Genomic DNA, 20,937 nt, shown 5'->3' with positions numbered 1-20,937 from the left:
TGGGTTTTACAAAATGTTGAATTTCACCCACAGAAAAGCAAAAAGCATTTATTTTTCTTTTTTTTTCCTGTTCTGTAGTCGTTGTTAAGAGCACTTTGTGTGTATTTTGTGTTCATGCACATGTTTATGCTTGAAAGCCTTTTTTGTGTTTAGTCCCCTGAGGCTGAAGTATTGTCTTTCCTTGAATCTCCCTCTGTTTACTTATGCCAAAGGCGATCTATGAGGTAAACTGTCTTCATAAGGAGATTTGACAAAGACAGCAATCTCTACTCGGAACAGTCTTTATAACAAGGTCCAGGGAGAACTTCACCAACATTTTAATTGTCTCTTGCCTGAGGGTCAAACTCTGGTCAGAGTTAAGTTAAGTCGTTAAGATTATCGATTGGATTTTTCTAAATATTTGAAAAACAAATACCTGATTTAGATCCCACGTGTGACTCTGACATAAGTATAGGTTTTGACAAATACAGGAATATGCAAGAAAAAACCTGAGGAAAGACAGCACAAACCTCCACCACAGCCACTCACTTATCCACTGTCAAAATACCAAGTAATATAGACCTATATGAGTCTATTTTTTTTTTGTTTGTTTGTTTTGTTTTAGCAGTATTAATCTGTCAAGGTTAACTGTAGTTTTTTTTTCTCCCTTTGGTTATAACCTATATCCCCAGAGAAGTTTATTTAAATCTGTCCTTAACTTCTTGAATTATGCTGCCAACAAATCTGGCCAAAAACATATCCTACTTGGCGAAGGGAAGAGAATAAATAGGCATAACTAGAAATTGTTTGGTCCTAAAACTTCCACTGATGATAACAGTGGGGACTTATTTCCTAACAGTTAGGAAATAAGTTCCCACTGTTATTATCAAAGTGATTATTGAGCATTTAATTTTGAATTGAGTTGTAACTCATTTTTATGGAAAGCCCCGACAGCAACGCGTTATCCTCCAAAGCACCCCGTGGGAAAAGCCCGAGCAGAGTCCTAACCGGCAGCTGCGAGGAAGTGTTTATGTGTTCATTGTGTGCTGCTACCACATGCCCTCACTACCAGACAGGCAGAGGACTCAGAGCTGAAACTCCGGGGGAATCAATGCATCATTGACCATGTGCCTGTGCCTTGTATTGATCCAGCACTGTGCAGCCAGTTTGTATCTTCAGCCAGATAGAGGTGCCGACACAATTAAGTGAGGAGTTAAGCTTTGAGAGAGCACAAGGACCATTCATTTACACACGCTCGCGCACGCTCGAGACACTCACACGCGTGGACGCACGCTTGCAATACACACGCACACATACAAGAGTTATACTGGTGCTTATAACGTAAGCAAAAATCTGCTGATCACAACAATCACATGTTCTCCCCTCAAGAATCTATCAATGCCCTTCCCCCTCCCGGTCTGTAAGTAAGGAGCTGGAGAATCAATTTCACTGTAGGAATAGAGCAACTGTTAGCACTGAACCAACAGCTGGAAGTGTGCCCAGTTGGGAAGTCAAGAATGTGGCCTGCAGTGCTGTTGACAACACATGGTCAGTGTGTGTCTGACTGTGTATTTGTTCATTCTGGGAGTCATCTCCAGTTAATCAGCCTGTTGTTCAGGAGTGTGTCAGCTGCCTGGTCCAGAGATTCACACATTCTCATTTCCAAACCTAATGGGTCAGGAGTGCAACACTCACATGCTTCGATAAGAACTGCTTTGGATTCACAGCACATGTTGGAACAATAGACTTAGATGATGAATTGCTTTTCACAGCAGAGAAAATTCATTAGTGAATGTTGTTATTTTGTTTTGTTTTTTGTGAGAAACCAACAATGGCCATAATGTGCAGAAGCTGATAATGTTCAATCCTATATGTGTACTGTGAAAACTCATTAATCTAAGCTTGCCTTAGGGAGGAGGAGTCTTTGTCTACACCCTGGGAATCTAACCAGCCTTTGGACCTTCACAACAAGCCTCGCAGTCTCCTGAACTTCCTAACCCGCCTGACTTTGGCTGCTCTGCTGTCTGTATGAGCTACACCCACACAAGCTCTGAGCTGCTTTGCCTTTGAGCCACATTCATACACTTTCTTTCTGTTGTTCCCCGTTGTCCGCAAGCTGTACGTCCTCCAGAGCAGCATACAGTACAGCAGCATACGGTGCTATAGCTAGTTAACATTCAGCACATTTCAAAGCTCCTCGATGTGACAGCACAGCCCAGGGCTCATTCTCTCCTAATTGGAGGTTCATTAAGGGACATGTTGTGCCTCAGGGGAGCCTTGCTCACTGCCAGAGGAGTCTGGCTTTATTTGCTTTTTGGGGTGTTTGCTTGCTGCGGCTGATTTAGGAAGTCGTGGAGAAATCTGAAAATGGGTTTTTAATTGAGATAAAAGGTGATGCGGCATGTGTGTGGTCCCTTAGAGTCAGAGAGTATTTGGACGAGGCAGAAAGAGCTTGAGAGCGGCATACAGTAGATGGAATAGCACACCTGCTCCAGTGGCATCAGGGAGATGGAGGATGGTTTGCACCGTCCCCAGGGTTCAGTTACAATTCATCATTTAGAGGGTCAATGACATTTGAAGGGTCAAGTTCCAACTCTTATCATCTCAGCAGGGTTTCAGAATGAATGATTATTTGTAATGCAGGCTCATGCTCAAGATGAAGTGAACTGGCTGGTTATTGGGGGTGTGGAGGGTGGCGAGTTTGGCGAGGGGCAGACACAGTGTCCTTGTCATGCTCTTCGATTTGTCCAGGCAGTGGAGCAAGGGGACATGGACTCGCTTCATTAATTGTGCCAACAGTGTCAACTTCAAGGAGAATCACCCAAGGGTGTGCTGCTTGCTTTCTATATTGAGCATTCTCAGTGTGTGTCTTCTATGTCTTCCTTATCTTTTAATTACAGTGAGCTGACACGACCATCATGATTGATAGTGTAGTTGTTGGCCAAAGCGTCCCCTGGTTTTCGAAGTGAAGCATGAAAAAAGGGCCCATGGCAGTGTTTTAGACTTCTAAATCCTTACACTGAGAAAAATGTAGGTCAGATGGGTTTGCCCTCATTACAGAGCTCCAGCTTCTGTTGGCACTGTGCAGTTGCGTTATGATCAGTTCTCATTAATGCACGATCAAACTTTACCATACCAGTGGATCTGTTTTCAGCCAGACTGAATAATAAGATCATGTGGTATATCATGATGCCAGTAATGGGAGACCCAGCAGACGACGTAGATGGAGGCAGCGTTTATTGCATATACCTTGGGGCAAAGACTGCCACTTAGATTGTCAGATTGAGGGCACACGTTCTGTATTTCCTGCTAAAAACACAGTCTGTAAACAAACATGACTCACAGCAGAATGAAACACTGCCTGCTGCTATGTGTCATGTTGTTTGATGCTTATTATGAGTGTTTGTTTTGCGAGTCGAAACACACTCTAGTGTCCTAAACTCGGCATATAGCTATAGTAGAACAGCCAACCTGAGGAGGATTTGCCTTTACCCAATGCACTCTGCAGAATATTCAGAGAGTCCTTGTGGTCTGATCTCTACAACTGTGATCGATGAAGAACTGTGATCCCATGGGAGCCATGGGAAAGACCAGTTTGTTTACTCTGCACTTTCTCTGGGGTTTCTGTGGCACTTTGATTTATACGAAGCTGGTTTGCACCATAGGCTAATTATTTCGAGCTCAGCTTGGGCTGCATAGTCCACTTTATTTGTAAGCAGCAAAGTATTTTAATGCATAAAAGAAAAGTGGCTGCAGATCTTATAGTTGGTTTGACCCTGAGACTGTAGAGAAGGGTGATGCTGGAAGAGAAATCAGACATTTTGTTTGGAGAGAGAGAGAGAGCGAGAGAGAGATGAGAGCTGAGCCTTAAGATTTTTTCCAGGCCACCCCTTTCTCCCCTGCCCCCTCATTCCACCTCTTCTTCCTCTGCTTCAATAAATACAGTTTGCACTCTTTGTAGGAGCCAATGGAGAGCGGGAGTGATGAGAAAAGACATTTTCTGATGCTTTTCAGTGAGCCTGTAATGTATGCAAATCTCCATTAAAACCTCCTGTGCCCTCATTAGGCCAGCAGGGCTTAGGAAAAGGAGGGGTTAATTAAAACCTATCTTTGGCAATGAGGCTTGTGGTTGCTCTCAGAGTGCCATAAGGATGGTGATCAATACCTAAGCATATCATTATGATTTAGAGGAGGTGTTAAACCATAGCTTTAAATCATTTTCACTGGGCCTGGATAGGAAAGGAGAAGAGGAAAAAAAAAAAAGTCCTCAGGCTGGTGAAAGAGAGTAGTCTTCTTTTATATTAACTCACTCCCCGGCAGACAAAGACTGCCTTCACATCATCTGTATTGTTAAAATTAATTGTCACCCAACTAACGCAAGCTTACAATGAGGTAAGAAGAAAAGAAAAAAAAGAATAACATCCATGAAATTAACAATGGAAATCAAATCAGTGCAAGTGTGCCACGATAAGTAGAATAGACAAGCAGAAGATGTGAGTTATTGCTTTCATTACCTGTATTACTGTGTAAAATATGCAGTGATAAATTGTTTAAATCAGTGCTGTGGTAAGGTTGTGGTTCATATCACCTGAAAATGTGATTCCATTGTGGGAAGTTAGGGTGAGAGGGTCGAGGCTAAATCCCATATGAGCGACAACAAAGAGAGGCAGGAAGCAAAACCTGTGTTGATCACACCTCAGGCTTCACTACTGCCTCAGAGAAGCAGAGAGTTCATCCAGAGGACTTCTCTGACAGCACGCCAGGCTGTGGAAAGACTGCCTATAGATTATAAGATTACATCTGACGGATGTGCATCAGAGTACAGACAAAAGATGTGAGGAGCATTGAAACCTTTTTTAGTTCGGAGGTGGCAGTGTATAGCTGCTACTTGTGTCAATTGGTGTATAATTCCTCAGAGAAATCACTTTTAATTCTGCTTGTTTCTTATAGTTTCCATATTAATAATCACCATCGACTATATAATGCAAAGATTGCTGGTTCATTTCTGCCAAATAATTGATTTGTTTTTCTAGACTATGTGGATAATGTGTGTAATATTACCTGAAACATTTCCTATGCTTCTTATGGATAAACCTTTTTTTCATTTGCTTGGAAGGTAAAAATAAAGGTTTTGTAATGCATCACATATAGAGTATAAAGGTATACAGGGTCATGGATACTCATGCAACCATGTTGTCTCTTAATGCACAGGAGGCGTTCTTCATTAAGCAGGAGTGCTTCCAGGGAAGGCCTTCATCAGTGAAAGTGTGTTCATGTCAGATAGTGGGCTGCCTGATCTGAGGAGAGGGCCCCTGTCTCTCATTACATTAAGAAAAAGAAACTCCATAGCACAGGTCATACGTTGTCAGTTAATACACGTGGAGCCCGAGTCAAGACTCACATCCTTAAGATGCTCTGACACACTCTTGAGACAAACTGAAGCCCCATCTGTCCAAAGACAGGAAGTGCTGAAAGGAAATTGGGCTGTTTGACCGCGACAGGGCATTTTAAAATTACATAAAGTGTCACTGTGTGTGTGTGAGAAGATGAGTTGTGTTAGTTTGGCTTGACATTGTGTAGACTAAAGTTGCTCCTGAAGGACTGTTAAGAAGCTATAGATGCTACAGTGCACCTGAGGGGATAATATGAGGATTTTTCTGCTGAAATGGGTCCAAATTAGGCGACGAGCCAGTATGCGCGCTGTATGTTTAAATTGTGTGCAGTTTTTTTTTTTTTTGCCAAGTATCGTTTTCCGTGATACTGTCATCTTAATGCTGTTCAAGTCAGGAGAATGCATTTTCCTGGAGTAGCACTTACAAAAAAAAAAACAACGTTTTTAATGTTTTCTCTCAGGGGCAGGGAGAGGCTTCAGCACGTGGAACAACCATGGAGGGGGATTGTCTCAGCTGCATCAAGTACCTCATGTTTGTCTTCAATTTCCTCATCTTCGTAAGTATTTTTCATCTCTTCCTAAAAGACACTTCATTTAGCTATCTGTGAAGTTAGTGTCAGCCTAATGATTTTAGATGGGCCTCTGGCTGCCCTCTGCTTGACTGACTAATGGAGCCACATTTGCATTTCATTAGAAGGAGGCAATCTTGATTCTATCAAATTCTCTTTTGATTAGATTTTAGTGTGCTGACACACATCTGAGGCTCACTGTGCCATGTGGAGTTTGTGACTGGCACCTGATGTTATCACTCTTGATCAGACAATCAAGGGTAATCCTGTTAAGTCGGAGCCTACAAAGGGGGGAGGGTCACAGTAAGAAGGTTTGTCCCCTTTCCTGCTTTATTAAGCGCAACCAAACCGTTTATAGACTTCACTGAAATGTGGTTCACGGCAAGCAGAGGCAATAATGCAACCAGTAGAGCAAAGAACTAACTCAGCTGTTACGATCACTCAGTAACAGGCACTGTTTTTAGTGCCATTGCAACTTAACAGCATTTTTCAAACCCAACAAGCTTTCCAAAAGACTATCTCTTCTCTTCATTCCTGAATCTCAGCCCCCGGCTGATGTAAGGTTCTGTTTAGTTGAAGAAGAGTAGATATCTACACGTAACCGTTCCACCCCTTTGTGCCTCAGTTGATACTCAGTCTTTTATCTTAACTCTCACCCCAACTGTTCAGAGATTTGCATCCCCATTATCTTCTCCTTTGAAAAAAAGCACAAATTCATTCATCCTCCATTGTGTTGAATGTTTCATGTGCCAGTAGCGGCACTGAGTGATCCTTTGAGTTCCAATTAACTTTTCAAATGCAGCCAATTTATGTTTTGTCTAACTAGTGCTTTCCGTCTCTTTTTTCGTCATCAGCTTGGGGGTTCTTTCCTCCTGGGAGTGGGAGTGTGGGTACTGGTGGACCCAACCGGGTTCAGGGAAATTGTAGCAGCCAACCCGTTGTTATTCACCGGTGTCTACATCATCCTAGGCATGGGAGGCATGCTCTTTCTTCTGGGCTTCCTGGGCTGCTGTGGCGCTATCCGTGAAAACAAGTGTCTGCTTCTCTTTGTGAGTTGACAGACAATTTAAAATGTGGATCTGTTACTGATCTTGTTTGTGTGCACGTGTGTTGATTATTCTGTCTGCCAGCGTTTGGACTGCCATGCCTAGACGGAAAGCTTAAAGAGCAAAATGCCCTTTGTATTTTCCTTGGTGCTTTGAGCCTCATGCATTGTTAATGCTGAGTGAAGTGAGCACAGCCACACAGTGTGATTTTTACTGACTGATGTGCAGTTTTTCTGATACTTATCCACCTTGTCCACCCTGTCTCCCTTTCTCTTTTGTGTTTGTTTTGTTTTGTTTAATACAGTTCTTCATGCTCATCCTCCTCATCTTCTTAGCAGAGCTGGCTGCTGCCATTCTGGCCTTCATATTCAGGGAACATGTAAGTTGCTTTGATTACCAGTAGTCACTTGGGCTGGGTGTCAAAATGTATTGCTGAAATGTCTGTCAGAAAACTAAAACCTGGCATTTCTCATTAAAACACTCCTAAATCAATCAAAGAGCAGAATCTGAAATGCTATCTTTCTTATTCTATTTACAAAACATTAAATTTACATTACTTGACCAATGACAAACGATATATTTTCTCATATGCAGTTGCTGCCAAACCCTTGTGTCCAGTGTTGTTCTTTTGTTATTAATTATTATTACTACTTTTTTTTGTTACAGTTCTTTATGCTGATACTAACCTTTATGTGTCTGTTGCATTAGCTGACCAGAGAGTACTTCACCAAGGAGTTGAAGAGACATTATCAGGGCTACAACAACACTGACGTCTTCACCTCCACATGGAACGCCATCATGACTACAGTAAGGCCACAGAGCTCACACGCGGTAGCTTCTGCTGTCTGGTGTCAGGGGAATATGTTTTATAGATAAAAATCCAAGACATGTAGGTCAGTCTTCATGCTGGATTCACTCACACATACTGGAACACAGACCAGAGCACAAACATGCAGGCCTATCCATTAGCTATAGCCCTTATCCTTTGAGGGTCACTGGGAGATGGAGGCAGTTCAGGTGACACTGTGCGACAGGCAGGGTACATCCTACAAAGGTCAGCAGTCCATTAGAGTCACTACTACAGCTGTAGCTTGACTATACCTTTTAATTGGACTACTGCCCTTATCGCAGTATTAAAGCACTAGCAGAGAATCAATGTATTAATTCAAGTGTGTCTGCCTTCGATACGCTACATGGCGTTTAGTCATTAGCATGTTGAGCACCACTTTTCTAAAAAACTACTTAAACTTCACAATTTTGACTTCCTTAAACTGACATTCAGTCTCCTTATCATTCCAAAGACGCACTAGTCTTGGTTCCGTCATGTTTTCTCGCTGTTGTCTTGTTCTGTGAACAAACTTCTTCTATTACTTCTGGGACAGAGGCCAGGGATTCAGACTGTAGAGCATGCATGAAGCTCTTAGGTCAGCTAGAGTTCAGCTAAATTGCTGCATGCTGAATGTAATAGTAATTCAACTCCCACTTGCATTATCTGAATGTGTTAGTCCAACTTTCCGAAATTCAATTTAATACACTTTCAGTCACACAAACGTGTTTTCAGGCATTTTTAACACTCTAGCTTTAGTCCAGCAAACACAATCGAGTGTGGAGACATCTCATGCTCAGATTCACACCTCTATTAACACAAACTGCATGTCTATGGTCTGTGGTAGAAATTACACTACAGGGGGAAAACACACACACTGACAGTGAGGAACATACTAACTCCACACAGAAAGGCCCTGACCATCTGACCTGAAGGTGTGACTGCAGAACATCCTTCCATTAGTACTAACCACTGCATTACCTTGCCAGCCAGCAATACCGATGTGTTCTCCTGTTCCCTCCTGCCTTCAGTTTGACTGCTGTCAGGTGAATAATAGAAAGAATGTCTCCTCTTCTATATGCTGCTCTCCTCCTCTCCACAGTTTGACTGCTGTGGTGTGAACAGCCCAGAGGATTTTAAGGACAGCCTGTTCAGGCTGATCAACCAAAATCATATGGTGCCAGAAGCCTGCTGTCAGCGTGCCAGTCAGGCCGGGGACTTGGCCTATATCAGCCAGGAGCAGTGCTTATCAGGCAATATGATGTTTCGCAATAACAAGGTAACTTCTGTCATCGACTGTGTCAACTCTCTCTCTCTCTCTCTCTCCCTATCTTTTGCCCTCCTTCCAAACCACCTCTAGGCTTAATTAGAGCAGGAGATAGTTGAGGGATGACACCCAGGGACTATAGCTGACTCCTCCATGGCTGATTAGTCCTTTTTCATGTTTTGGTTGTCATAGGAGACCATCCTACTATGTGGAATAGTGTGGCGACACCTCTGCATGTGTGTCAGTGTTCTGTACTGTATGTGTGTATGCATGGATGAATTGGATTCTTTTGGAGAACACATTGCATGTGAGCAAATTACAGGATAATGGTTTATGAATATACTTAATTAGGTGTGTATCACAATCACACACATACATCTACATCCCTGTTTCCTTGAGCATAAAGAAAGTTTTGGAGTGAAATATAATTATAGTGAAAGCTGATAGGATGATTTTCCTGCACTCCCCACCTGTTTTTTTTTTAAATAACTAGAACAATGCAAGATATCTACAGTGTGTGTCTCTGTTCTTTAACACAAAGAGTCCTCATTAAAAGGCAGTGAGGCTGGGGGCCCTGCTTCCCACTCATTCAGCCAAGGCTTTGTTCAAAGCATCGCTCAGTTTAAGCCGTGATGTTCGTTTAATTGTCTCTGTAATTCTGCCAGTTTATAGCCCATTGATTCTCAACCGAGCACCATGTTTTTGTGTATCCAAAGGGGTGTTACTCTGCAGTCGTCGACTACTTTGAACTGTACATCTATGTGGCTGGTGCACTCGCCATTGTGGTTCTCACCATTGAGGTACATCTCTATTTTATTATTATTTTAAATTAACACGCTGCTGCTTTTTTCTTGCCTCTCCAGTGATGTTCATTTGAGAAATGGAGAATTCTGCATTTAGCTGAAGAAATGTGCTATATAAATATTATTGGAAAAGCTCTTTGTTTGGCAAGACCTCTATCTAGTGGTGAAACTTGGTATTACAAGAGGATAGTTCTCGCTTGTATATAATTGTGTTTTTTGCAAGGTTATTTTTTAAAATTCTTAGTGCAGATGTCAAGTTAAATGTCCATAATGCACTACTAAAAACACATAGCTCGGCCATTATATCACAGGATTATTGCCATTATGCTGTATGTACAACATTAGTGCATACAAAAAGAGTGTGTGTTTCCATTGAAATCTATAATAAATAAATATCACAGACCAACATTTTTAAAAATACATATGTCCATGTTTAAGTGCAGTGTGTAGTTAGAAATATAAAAGAGATAAAAAAAATATATCTATGAAAGTGAAGTCATAATAAACATAATAACAAAAACAATTATGCAAAATGTAGTTGTGATTGATTTCAAGTTGGACCGTGCAGCAGCTGTACTATTATACTTGTACTAAAAATGAGCTGTGTGTTTCCTTGTGTGATAGTAATTTACTTTTCTTCTTTTCATCAGCTCTTTGCCATGGTCTTTGCAATGTGCCTCTTCAGGGGAATCCAGTAGAGCTGCTGTCTGTGTTCTTATCTTTTTTTTTATTAAAAAAAAGGGATTCAGGAGTTAAGTATAAAATGGACACTTGTTAATTTGTTGATCTTTTTTTCTATTGGCTAATAGGTAGAAAACAAACTCTTGTACTTCGCAGCTGGACTTTTGAGGTACTGAGTCTCAGAAACACACACACACACTCATACAAACCATAGTGAAGAGCAGATACAAAACTGATGTAAAACGATTTCTGTGTAAAATGGAAACAGTAAATTGTGGACCAAGTCTAGCACAGACTGGGTATAAAGTTGACCGGGCATGAGGACCAGGTGAAGCCTGCGCAAAAGGCACTGCACTGACTTTTGGATGAAGAATATTTATATTAATTAAAGTTGGCTTAAATGTAAAAAAAAAATGTGTTTTATGTACAATTTGGCTGTTACCCCTCCCCTACATACTGTATACTGTAACACTCCCCCCTCAACATGCCTTTTTTTACAGCCACTTTTCTTTAATGCTGTACTATATAAGCTGTGTGTGTGCGCGCGGGTGTGTGTGTGTGTCTCTGTGTGTGTGCGTGTGTGTACATACTGAATGCTCTTTCTGAATGTGTTTGTGAGCATGTGAGTTTGTGGTTTGTCATGACCCCACCCAAGCTTGAAAGCAGACTTCTGATACTTTTTTCTAAACGTATGGTGATGTTTATTGCAGTAGTGGCTATAGCCTATGTGGTTTTAGGCAGTGAACTGTACATTAAGTGTATGCATTTGTATTAGATTGTTGATTCTCCAGTGACATAAATGGCATTCTGGATCACTGTCCTTGTGGTTTTTTTTTTACTTAAATTGGTTGCACATCTTAAGGTCATTTCATTTGTATTATTCACAGTTTTATCAGAAATACAATTACATTAATGTAATGAAATTCTGGTATGTGTATTTTTTTCATGAGGCCAAATGAAAATCAGTTATTCCCATTAAACTTTAAGTACAATTTATTTGTCAAAGATTTTCTGGTTTGGTTGTTAGTCTCTTTCACTTTCAATTTATTCTTTATTACACACTTTTGGAACATGAAGCATGGTTTGCATTTATCATTTAATTTGAGTGAAATTATACATTGCAATAATTACACATTAACATCAACAATTAACAAGTCATTTTTAAGTCAATGTTTCTGAAAAATGTAATACTCAATAAAACATATTAACCTTTATATCAGTTCCTCTCCAACACTGGTACAAGATCGGCAACAAGTTTTGGATCTCTGTATTTTCCAATCGTGGGCAAAGAACCGCCCCTAGCTTCCAACCAATCAGCACTTTTCTTGTCTAACCCTGAGCCAATCAGAGGCAGGGTAAGTCTGGGTGCTTGTGATTCATGAGTTGATCGTGAATAAGGTTGAAGGAAGTTAAACGTTCCAAATTCCTGTAAATGTTCATGATATGATTTAGGGACGGTCTTCTGTTATTGAAAACAGAAATAAATTCAGGGTTCTTCATTCTGTAGGTTAACAATGTTAAGTTTTGAAATGGGGACCATGTAGATGGCGGAAGAGGAGGAGGATGACGCGTGAAACACGACGCTGACATCCGGTGAGTCGACTACAGATCGAGATTTAAAAACATGCCTCACTTCTGCTCATGTGCGTCAATGCAGTAAACAGTGAACCAACATTCACACTGAAACTGACGAAGATAAATGTAACTTGACATCATTTATTTGTTTATTTACACCTGTGGTTTTTCGCTGTCAAAATGGCTGCTCAATACTGTATGCCATTACTGGGTTAATCCTCTCGAAAACGTTAGATTTAGGTCATAAAAACAGTTGTAGAAGCTTTGTGGTGTTTCATGAGATCACCTCAGTCTCATCCATACATTTTAAATGTTGGCCCAAAACCATAAGTTGGAAAAGTCTACAAGCCACACAGAGGTGAGTTAAATTGCAATGAACTCATAGAGTATAGGCAGGCTGGACCCAGGCTCAGTGGAGTATAGTATAGTATTTATATGTATGTACACATATGTATATATATATAGAGCGACATATATTCATACATTAATTTTTTTATTTTTTTGCTCAATCCAGTGTACGTGTGTGTAACCATGTATGCAAACCTGGTACAATATTATTAGAACACACCCCTGTGTTTGCTGAACGTGTGCAATAGAGCATTGTGCAGTTCACTAAACACTTAAAATTCTGTGAAACTGGCTGACGTGCAATAAGACCAACATGTGGGTATTATGTAATTCATTAATGCACTTTATGTAATCGGGCAATGTGCAATATCACCAGCGCTGAGCACCGTAATTATCTCTAATGCACTTTAGCACTTAGCACTTTAACAACTTGGTCATTGTGGAGATATCTTTTTTTTGAACATTGTCTATTATTATTCTGCAATTTAATCTCCTTTTGCTGTTACTGTTATTGTTGTGTGGCTGGCCTTGGCCTTCAAAGAAACTGAAGATGGAAATTACCTTTGGCTATAATCTTGCATATTTACACTTATCCATCCATCTTCTATTGTTATATCCTTCACATGAGTGTTGCAGGGGGTGCTGTGCCAATCTCAGCTGACATAGCGGTAGGCGGGGTACACCATGGACAGCTTACCAGTCAGGGCCTATTTACAGTTATATGTTCATTAATATGTACTGTCCCATTATAGATAAATGAATGTAGTGTACTATTAGGCTAGCCAAATAAACTGGGAGTGTATCTGAAGTTAAATTCCTCAAAAACAGGTGTTCCTCATCCACTCTTCTCTTACCCACCCCATCCTTGGCTGGGCTGCTGACAGACAGATTTTTGCCGTCTTTCTCCACATCTACCTTACACTGCTCCGTTTGTTTCAACTCATCTGCCTGGAGGTGTTTCCCCCCCTTTTTTTTATTTTATTCACCTTTGTTTCTCAATGGTACAGATCTGTAACTCAGATATTTTGACTAATATGGGACACATTTCAAACAAAAGAGAGAGTTATCTATGGCTTCAGGGTGAGCCAATAATTCTGTGGTTTCTCCACAACAGTGTTGGCAAGCCACGCGTTGAGACATGCTTGTGTGATTATCTGCAGCCAAGAAAATCAGTCTTTCTACATACAGTCTTACAGAACTGAACTATAAGTCTATAACATCCATCAAAACCGCAATAGCACAGGGCAGTACACTCTCACTCAACCACAGTGTTGTCATGTGCTGTTATCTTGATTTTTACAAGTTGGCTACTGTAAATTGTTTGTTGACCATACAGTGATGTGCAAAGCATAATTTCCCACTGGGTACAATAAAGTTATAGTCTACGTTTGGCAACCGGATATTGTGTGAAAATATGGACAGCACTTTCTGAAACTGCTCGAGATGGGTGGTTAGTGGCTAACAATTTAGGCTCATTAAATAAAATGTATTTTAAAGTTCAAGGTTCAAACTAACAATTATCACGTCCCTTTAAACATATTTATGCATTCATTAATGGATAATAATGTTGTAATTGTTGAAATGCAGCAGTTTATTTGATTCCAGTTTTCCTGACATAGGTTTTAAAAACAATAGAAATGTAGTATGAATATATATTCTGTTCATGTTCAAGACAACCGACGGAGCTTTTTTTAGTTTCCCTGCTTCATTACCATATACTGGTGCTCATTACAGTCACCTCCAATAAAAAGAGAAATGTGCAGTTTTGTTTCTCTTGTCATATATGCCATTGGCAATCAAAAATAATCACAGTAAACACTGGTGTCAAGTGCATGACTCATGACCAAACTGAATCATAAATACACAAAACCCAAGTAAAGTATCGCAGAACCACATCTTATTTTGAGCTACACAGAAATTAAATAAAAACATTTATGTCAGTGTCTTTTTTTGTAACTCCTACTCATTAGGTCATCAATCTATTATCATCACGTCTCACAATGCTTATAGATTTTCCACATTCACTAACCTCGAGTGCATCAGCCAACAATTATTTCTTTTACCACAAGAGGGCAGTAGCATTCCTTCTATTACTCCATTCAGCGCTTGTAAATTGATTTTCTTCAAAAGCATTAACATGAACGTTGTGTTCACTCTTTGACATAAGCATGAGGAATCGAGCAGATGTATTAATTCATTTATTCATTAGTGTAATCCTTTTTTTAAATGATTTTGATCATAGTTTATGGAATGACAAATGAATGCCACTGTTTGCTAGTCTAATATTCCATAACACCATCTGTATATAAGTGGTACACGGTGCCCTTTTGTTGACTCTGTAAACATGAACTGCAAAGCAACAACTCTCAGGAGGGCCGGCATTTTTATCCTGCAAACTCAACGTGTTGACTGAGGCAAATTTGACGTGACTATAAGGCCAGACCCTCAAATTAAAACAGTGTGTCTTTGGTATTTTAGGCACATTTTCTGTTTGACCTACTGATCAGTAAGTAAGCACCAGTAGCTATCGCCATGTCAATGCAACCCCCCCACCAAAATCCTTTCTATCAGAAGTGTGTGCAATGGTGCATGTCAGGTTCTCAGTGTGTAGTTAACAGCTGCTAAGTGTTACTGGTGGTCAAGACAAGAAGCTCCTGATGCTGGTGGTTTACTGAGCAGCCCTCCTGTTGGCATCATAGCAGACTATATCACTGTTTTCCAGTACGGATGCAAACTTTGCTTCTGACTGTGGAAAGATATTAAAGTTTTAAATTAGACAGAAGCCCAAGCAATCAAACTAAATTCAGCTGAGTTTAAATATCGGGCAGAAACCAGCCAGACACAAACGTGTGTTGACATAGTGTGATTTTTTATTTCTAAATAATACACGTTAAACAAATTTGACTGAATAAATACTAAGATAAATAATTTATTCTGTTTTAGAATTTGAGAAACAAATGGGACAGTTTGTGGTAAACCTTCAGAGCATCTCTGATTACATTGTTTTAATTTTGTCCACCAGAAAAAAAAACTTGAAAAAGCTTTTGGATCCTCTCTATAGTAACAAATCTTAATGCAAGAATAAACACAGATGAACATACATTCAAGAACACTCCTTTGTTCTCAATATGTTACCAGTTAAAGTGGTAGGTCTGTAGTCCTCCTCCTGCTGTTCGTGAAACTTGTATAAAATCCCTTAAAATAATCTTGGATTTTTTTGTAGTTTGGGGTCACTGCAAGGGATTGATGTTGTAGTATTTAGCTCTTTGCTCCAGTGTAGTCTTGCACCACTATGTCTCTTCTTTCCTCATAAAAATTCCTCCCAGGAAAAAGGAAGAAGAGAGTGAGACATGGGGGAAAGTGGGGCGATGGGCTCCATGTTCAGTTTGTTTTAGCCCCCTGTTTGGAGAGGAAACTTTCATTGCTTGATGATTTATGAGTGCTTAGCTGCTCAGGGGATTTAGAGAGTCCCCTTCTCCTGCATGTAATAGCCAACCCTCTAACGTAAAACTTATTTTTCTCCTTTGTGTTGTGTTTATCCAGTGTGAAAGGTGTTAGGTCCGGTGGTGAGTTTGAGGGCGTGGTGAGTTTGAGGGCGTTTGAGGGTTTTTGGAGAAACCCCTAAGGACCATTCAATAGAAACCATACCGGGGGCAGACGATTCACATCTGCTGTGATCAGACCGCAAAACCTAATGTGAAAATGTGAGAATCTAGAAAAAACACTCAACAGCATAGTTTGAAATACAGGCCTCGCAGTAGCCAAATAATGCTGCAGCCCACTGAAACAGTAAGGCTTTGTTGTGGTCAAGAACAAATTAATTGTCCAACTGCCATCAATACCCATGAGACCTGTGTCCATGGAACCATCATAAGGCAGCGCGGTGCCCGTAATCCAGTGTGAAACAGGAAGTGAGCTGGTTTGGCTGGGATTTTACTCTGTAGGGATGCATTGTTTCTCAGGCAGAGCGTCACCAGTGTCTCGAGAGATCTCTTGTGCTCTGTGACTCACTCGCGGAGCATGTGTTTCCAGTCCGCAGGACTTGGATTTAGTTGATGACTACAAATAGATGGCCTGAGCTCTTCCATGCAAAAAGACCACAACATGCTCTATGGTTACAAAGGGGGGGAAAAAAGTTTAACAACCACCCGTCAGCCAAATGATAGTGATTGTATGACGCCACCTCATTTGTCCTCATTAATAATCACTTTCTCTTTCCTCTCTTTCTCTCAGTTAGAGAGATTTCTCACAGCCGAAGATTAATGCAGTATTTAGTTGCTCATTGCACCAAAGATTTTCTCACCCTGTGGCCTTTGCTGTCATCTCTGCTTGTCAATCAGGTCTGAGGTGCCCTGGCGCACATGAGTCTGTGAGAGGTCAACTGTTGTGTATGTCTGACCTTTGAGCTCTGCAGCGGGAGGGCGGCGTGTGCAAATGCATAAGAACAAGGCTGGACTTGAGCACACGATAAATCAAGAGGATGCCTCGCCGCCCCCATATTCACAAGATTCATAATTGGAAGCATATTCCAGAGAGGAGAGATGAAGTGCTGCTCTGGAGCTAAGAGGTTAGAGGGGTTAGAAGCACAGCTGATAACAAACTTAAAATGTGTGAGGAGGGAATCAGTGAAAAGACTGCTGCTCTGTGAACGTTGACTTACACATTAAAGGCTGAATATGGGGAAGTAAAAACTAAAGGCTTCAAGAGAGTGAGTCCTTTAATTGCCCCAGCATGCCATCTGACAGCTGAAGCATGTTTTATCAGGCTTGTTATTTACGTTGTACCACGTGCGTCCAGTAAATGCAAAATGATGGCTTCATGTATAAACTTAATAAATCTGGTCTTATATGTAATGACTCTGAAAATATGCACTTTTATATTTTCCTGTTACTTTTAACAACATTGCGGCTTTGCAACAATATATAAATGGGGATTTAACCCACTAACCCAGTTACATCCATTCTGAGCCTGAGTAAACTTACTCTGTGTCAGTACCACTTCAGATCTCTCCCCTCTGTTTATGTTAGCATGTCAAAAAGCCACACTAGATATTTCCACACTCTAATAAAGTTTTATTAGTTGGAGTTGGTGAATGATGTGAGCCAATGTGAGGCTGTTTCCATGGTAACAGACCACAGAGATGCCTGTCAGGCAGCTGGCTGGCCATCAGCTGTTTGGTGCTCACTGTCAGCTGAAGGGAAATTTGAGAAGGAATTGTAGAGTGACCACGCAATAACGAAGCAAGCAGCTGCCTGCTCAGATGCAGGGACTTGGGAAGATGCTCACTCTGATAGACTCACTTTGGACTTTAGCCAAAGTTTTGATTCTAGTGTACATATATTTACCACCATACTTACGGTTGTTGTTGTTTTTTTACAGGTGTGGCAACTAATATTTTTGCACCATAATCTTTCACTCAATATCTGCACTCCTGAGTGGTGAAATCTGGCGTGGTATAGTAGAGAATGTTCTTGAAGTCCAGTAATGGTCTGCACATTGAAGTTTTAAGGAGTGTGTCCTTAATGTCACTCAGAATTTAGTAAAACAGGAAAGTAACCTATATTCTGCAAACTTTAAAGCAGAACTATGTAACATATGCTGGCCTTGCTATCACTGTAGTAAACACACCATGATGAAAGCAGCTGACAGTTTGACTTTACTCTTAAAGTTGCTGGTTGCTTGCAGAACACTCAAAGTTTGACTCACACTCCTAAGGATGTAGCTGGGAGTCAAATTACTACAGTTACCACCCCTGAACTTTGATAAATGAGATGCTTTTACACAGAAAACAAGAAAAATCAAGAAAATGAGGCAGAGAAAGTTTTTGGATTAACGAGGAGATCAAGTCAGCTTAAAGAATTAAATAGTTTCTGGAATGATAGGAAGACTCGACATGCTACAAACTAGCAGTTGGTTGTTTTGGTCAGCGAGAAATTGCCTAATACAGACAAGCTGAAACCAGGGCATATCACCACAGAGTGTAGTGGAAGTGGACACACTTAATTCAATAATAAATTCCCTGCTAGTGTTTGCTTTCTGGTATGAGGACAGTTGTCAACTTAAAAAGTTGCACTACAGCCGCAGCTTAAATGTACATGTAAAGATAATGACTGACTGTCATTAGGTTAAACTTTGCACAGTGTTTCTCCCCACTCACCAGACTCGTACAGTGCAACATGAGATTCAGGGTGCAGAGTGTGTGTGAAGGAGTTGCAAATATCCCAGTGGAATGATCAAAAATTATTTTAAAACTGTTTTTTTTTTAATTGTTTTAATAATTGTATTTGCCTAAGTAAATGTCTCACAGATTGTTGCATGCATATGAACACATTTTGATTAGGAACAACCTTTATATTTGCAAATTAAAAGCTCTTTAGATGTCCACGACAGTGTAAGTGTTAAAAGAGATGAAAGTGTTCACATCAATGGAGTTGTACTGTAGATAAGTTGATGTAGGAAAGGTTGTTCCAGAGCCAAAGAGCCCATTAGAAGGCACTTAGGGAAGAGAAGTATCCATGTTCCTCTCTTAATAAAGCTCCGCTCTGATCTTATCCCTCTGTCAAGTCCTCCTACACTTACTTCCTATTACTGACACAATGACCTGTCAGATGCTGTGAAGTATAGATGTGGTGACATGCAATTTTTTTTTTGTTCTGAAACGTGCGTACAATGTCCCAGCGGATATTACTTCTGTAACATTTTTATATGAGACAATACCATCTTGTCTCTGGTTCACGCTGTTTTAGTTCTGTACTGATGGAAAATCTTGCTAAAAAAACAGATGTTACTACTTTTAGATCAGTGGTATGTTCATGCTGTTTAGGATTAGTTTCGTATGTGTGTCAAAAGCTTACCTAAATCTGTGCTCTTTTTTCATATGCTAGGCTTGTAATGAGGAACGTTTTCCAGGACAAAGTGATGCATGTCGTCTTGTTTCCTCTTCAGCTGCCCCCCTCCTCTCCATAAAGCCATACTGAGGAACTATAGTTCTGACTTATAGCCACAGCAGGCAGGGGACTACTCTGCCTTTTATGTCCCGCAGGACAGCATCAATATACGAGGCCAGCAGCAACTCTTTTGATTTACAGCTAGATTTAGCTTGAAGTTATTTGAATATGGTAGACTTTAGTTTCATAGTAGCAAACATGGCATGAGGTTTGCGTGTTAGGAGAGTGTTGGTTTTTTTTACTGGTGTGCTTGTCACTTTCCTTTGGCTCCACTGTTCTGCAGTTCATAGGTGTCCTTTCATTGGTCCAGAGGCGACTGCATTAATTAGATTTACAGTGGAAACAGCTATTTTATTTTCAAACCAGTGGGATCATTTAACAATGCAAGCACAAGTGTCAGCTCTAAAATATGACCGATAAGAAATGTTGTGCTGAAAGGCGATATATCACTGATTTACTGCCGTGGTCTTACTAATGAAGGCCCTTAATGAGCAGCTCAAGCATCTACAGGTCAACTAATAGAAAAATAAAGCAGCGAACGAGGAATTGGATCTGTCCCCTCTATGCCATTTCTGCAGGACCCTAATGTAGTGGAGTGAACTTTGAAGTGCCCTAATGGTCTTCATGGTCCCTTAACCATGCAGGCTTCTATTAAGGGTGTCAGTGGAGCCTGGCTGGAGCAGCGTGACCCATTAGGTTTAATGAGTGCTGTTCAGGGCACAGTGGGCTGCTCTTCTTTCTCCCTACAAGTGTTTATTTATCTCATATACTCACGTTTTAGACACACGGAGAGTGCAGAGGCCCCGGGGTTGCCTCTTTATATAGTGCTCCTTTTTGTCATTTGAGTTTCTGATTTTATCAGTCACGTGGCCCCCAAAGTCGGTCTGCCTTAGATGGTCTCACAAGGGTCATGCTGTCAACAGATCCCATTAAATCACCAACACTGAAATTGTTCTAAGAAGTGGAGTCTCTGCATATCCCTTTTAAATGACCTATAGCTTATACATGGTCATTATACTGTATATGGTCTTGGGCATGGTACTTTATTTTGAATGACAGCCACGTCACACTGTCCTTATCTAGCCATCCAAAATGTGAAGCTTAATTCAACCTTCACGAATGCACAATTTACTCTTATAAAAGTAAAAATAAACAGACAAAATAAAATATAGTTGGTTAGGTTTCAGTGTTTTCACTGGAGATTTCTAGACCAAAAAATGTATTGTAATAGCACTGTAAGTATTTTTCCAATTCTCTTATAAAGATGAAAGGTATTTGTTGTTACTATAATTGCCACTCAAAGAACATAACGGATGAAATGTCTGTCGTACCATACCACTTCTTCTGACAGATACAAACCTGCACCAAAGCGGGTCGATCTACCCGTCCATTGCAGTCTTATTGATGATCTCCAGTTCCTTTAGAGTGGGTGACATTCTCATGCGATCAGACCGATCCAGTTAAACTCTTGCACAACTGTGGAAAAGACGACAATTGTTGCTGG

General features: G+C 40.6%; 1 protein-coding gene across 1 annotated transcript in view; it reads left to right on the top strand.

Moving 5' to 3' along the window:
• Positions 1–11,375, top strand: part of tspan18b (tetraspanin 18b) — a 32,851-nt gene extending 21,476 nt beyond the window's left edge. The window contains exons 3-9 of the mRNA XM_044036705.1: positions 5,833–5,928; positions 6,795–6,989; positions 7,291–7,365; positions 7,695–7,793; positions 8,915–9,091; positions 9,796–9,879; positions 10,533–11,375. Of these exons, the coding sequence (XP_043892640.1) occupies positions 5,833–5,928; positions 6,795–6,989; positions 7,291–7,365; positions 7,695–7,793; positions 8,915–9,091; positions 9,796–9,879; positions 10,533–10,580 (774 nt within the window). The 3' untranslated portion in view covers positions 10,581–11,375. The remainder of the gene's footprint in view (positions 1–5,832; positions 5,929–6,794; positions 6,990–7,290; positions 7,366–7,694; positions 7,794–8,914; positions 9,092–9,795; positions 9,880–10,532) is intronic.
• The last annotated feature ends 9,562 nt before the right edge of the window (positions 11,376–20,937 follow it).

The sequence above is a fragment of the Solea senegalensis genome, linkage group LG10 (genome assembly GCF_019176455.1).
Source record: "Solea senegalensis isolate Sse05_10M linkage group LG10, IFAPA_SoseM_1, whole genome shotgun sequence".
Classification (NCBI taxonomy): domain Eukaryota; kingdom Metazoa; phylum Chordata; class Actinopteri; order Pleuronectiformes; family Soleidae; genus Solea; species Solea senegalensis.
Note: the sequence above shows the minus strand (reverse complement) of the source record. Positions and strands in the feature narration are given on the sequence as shown.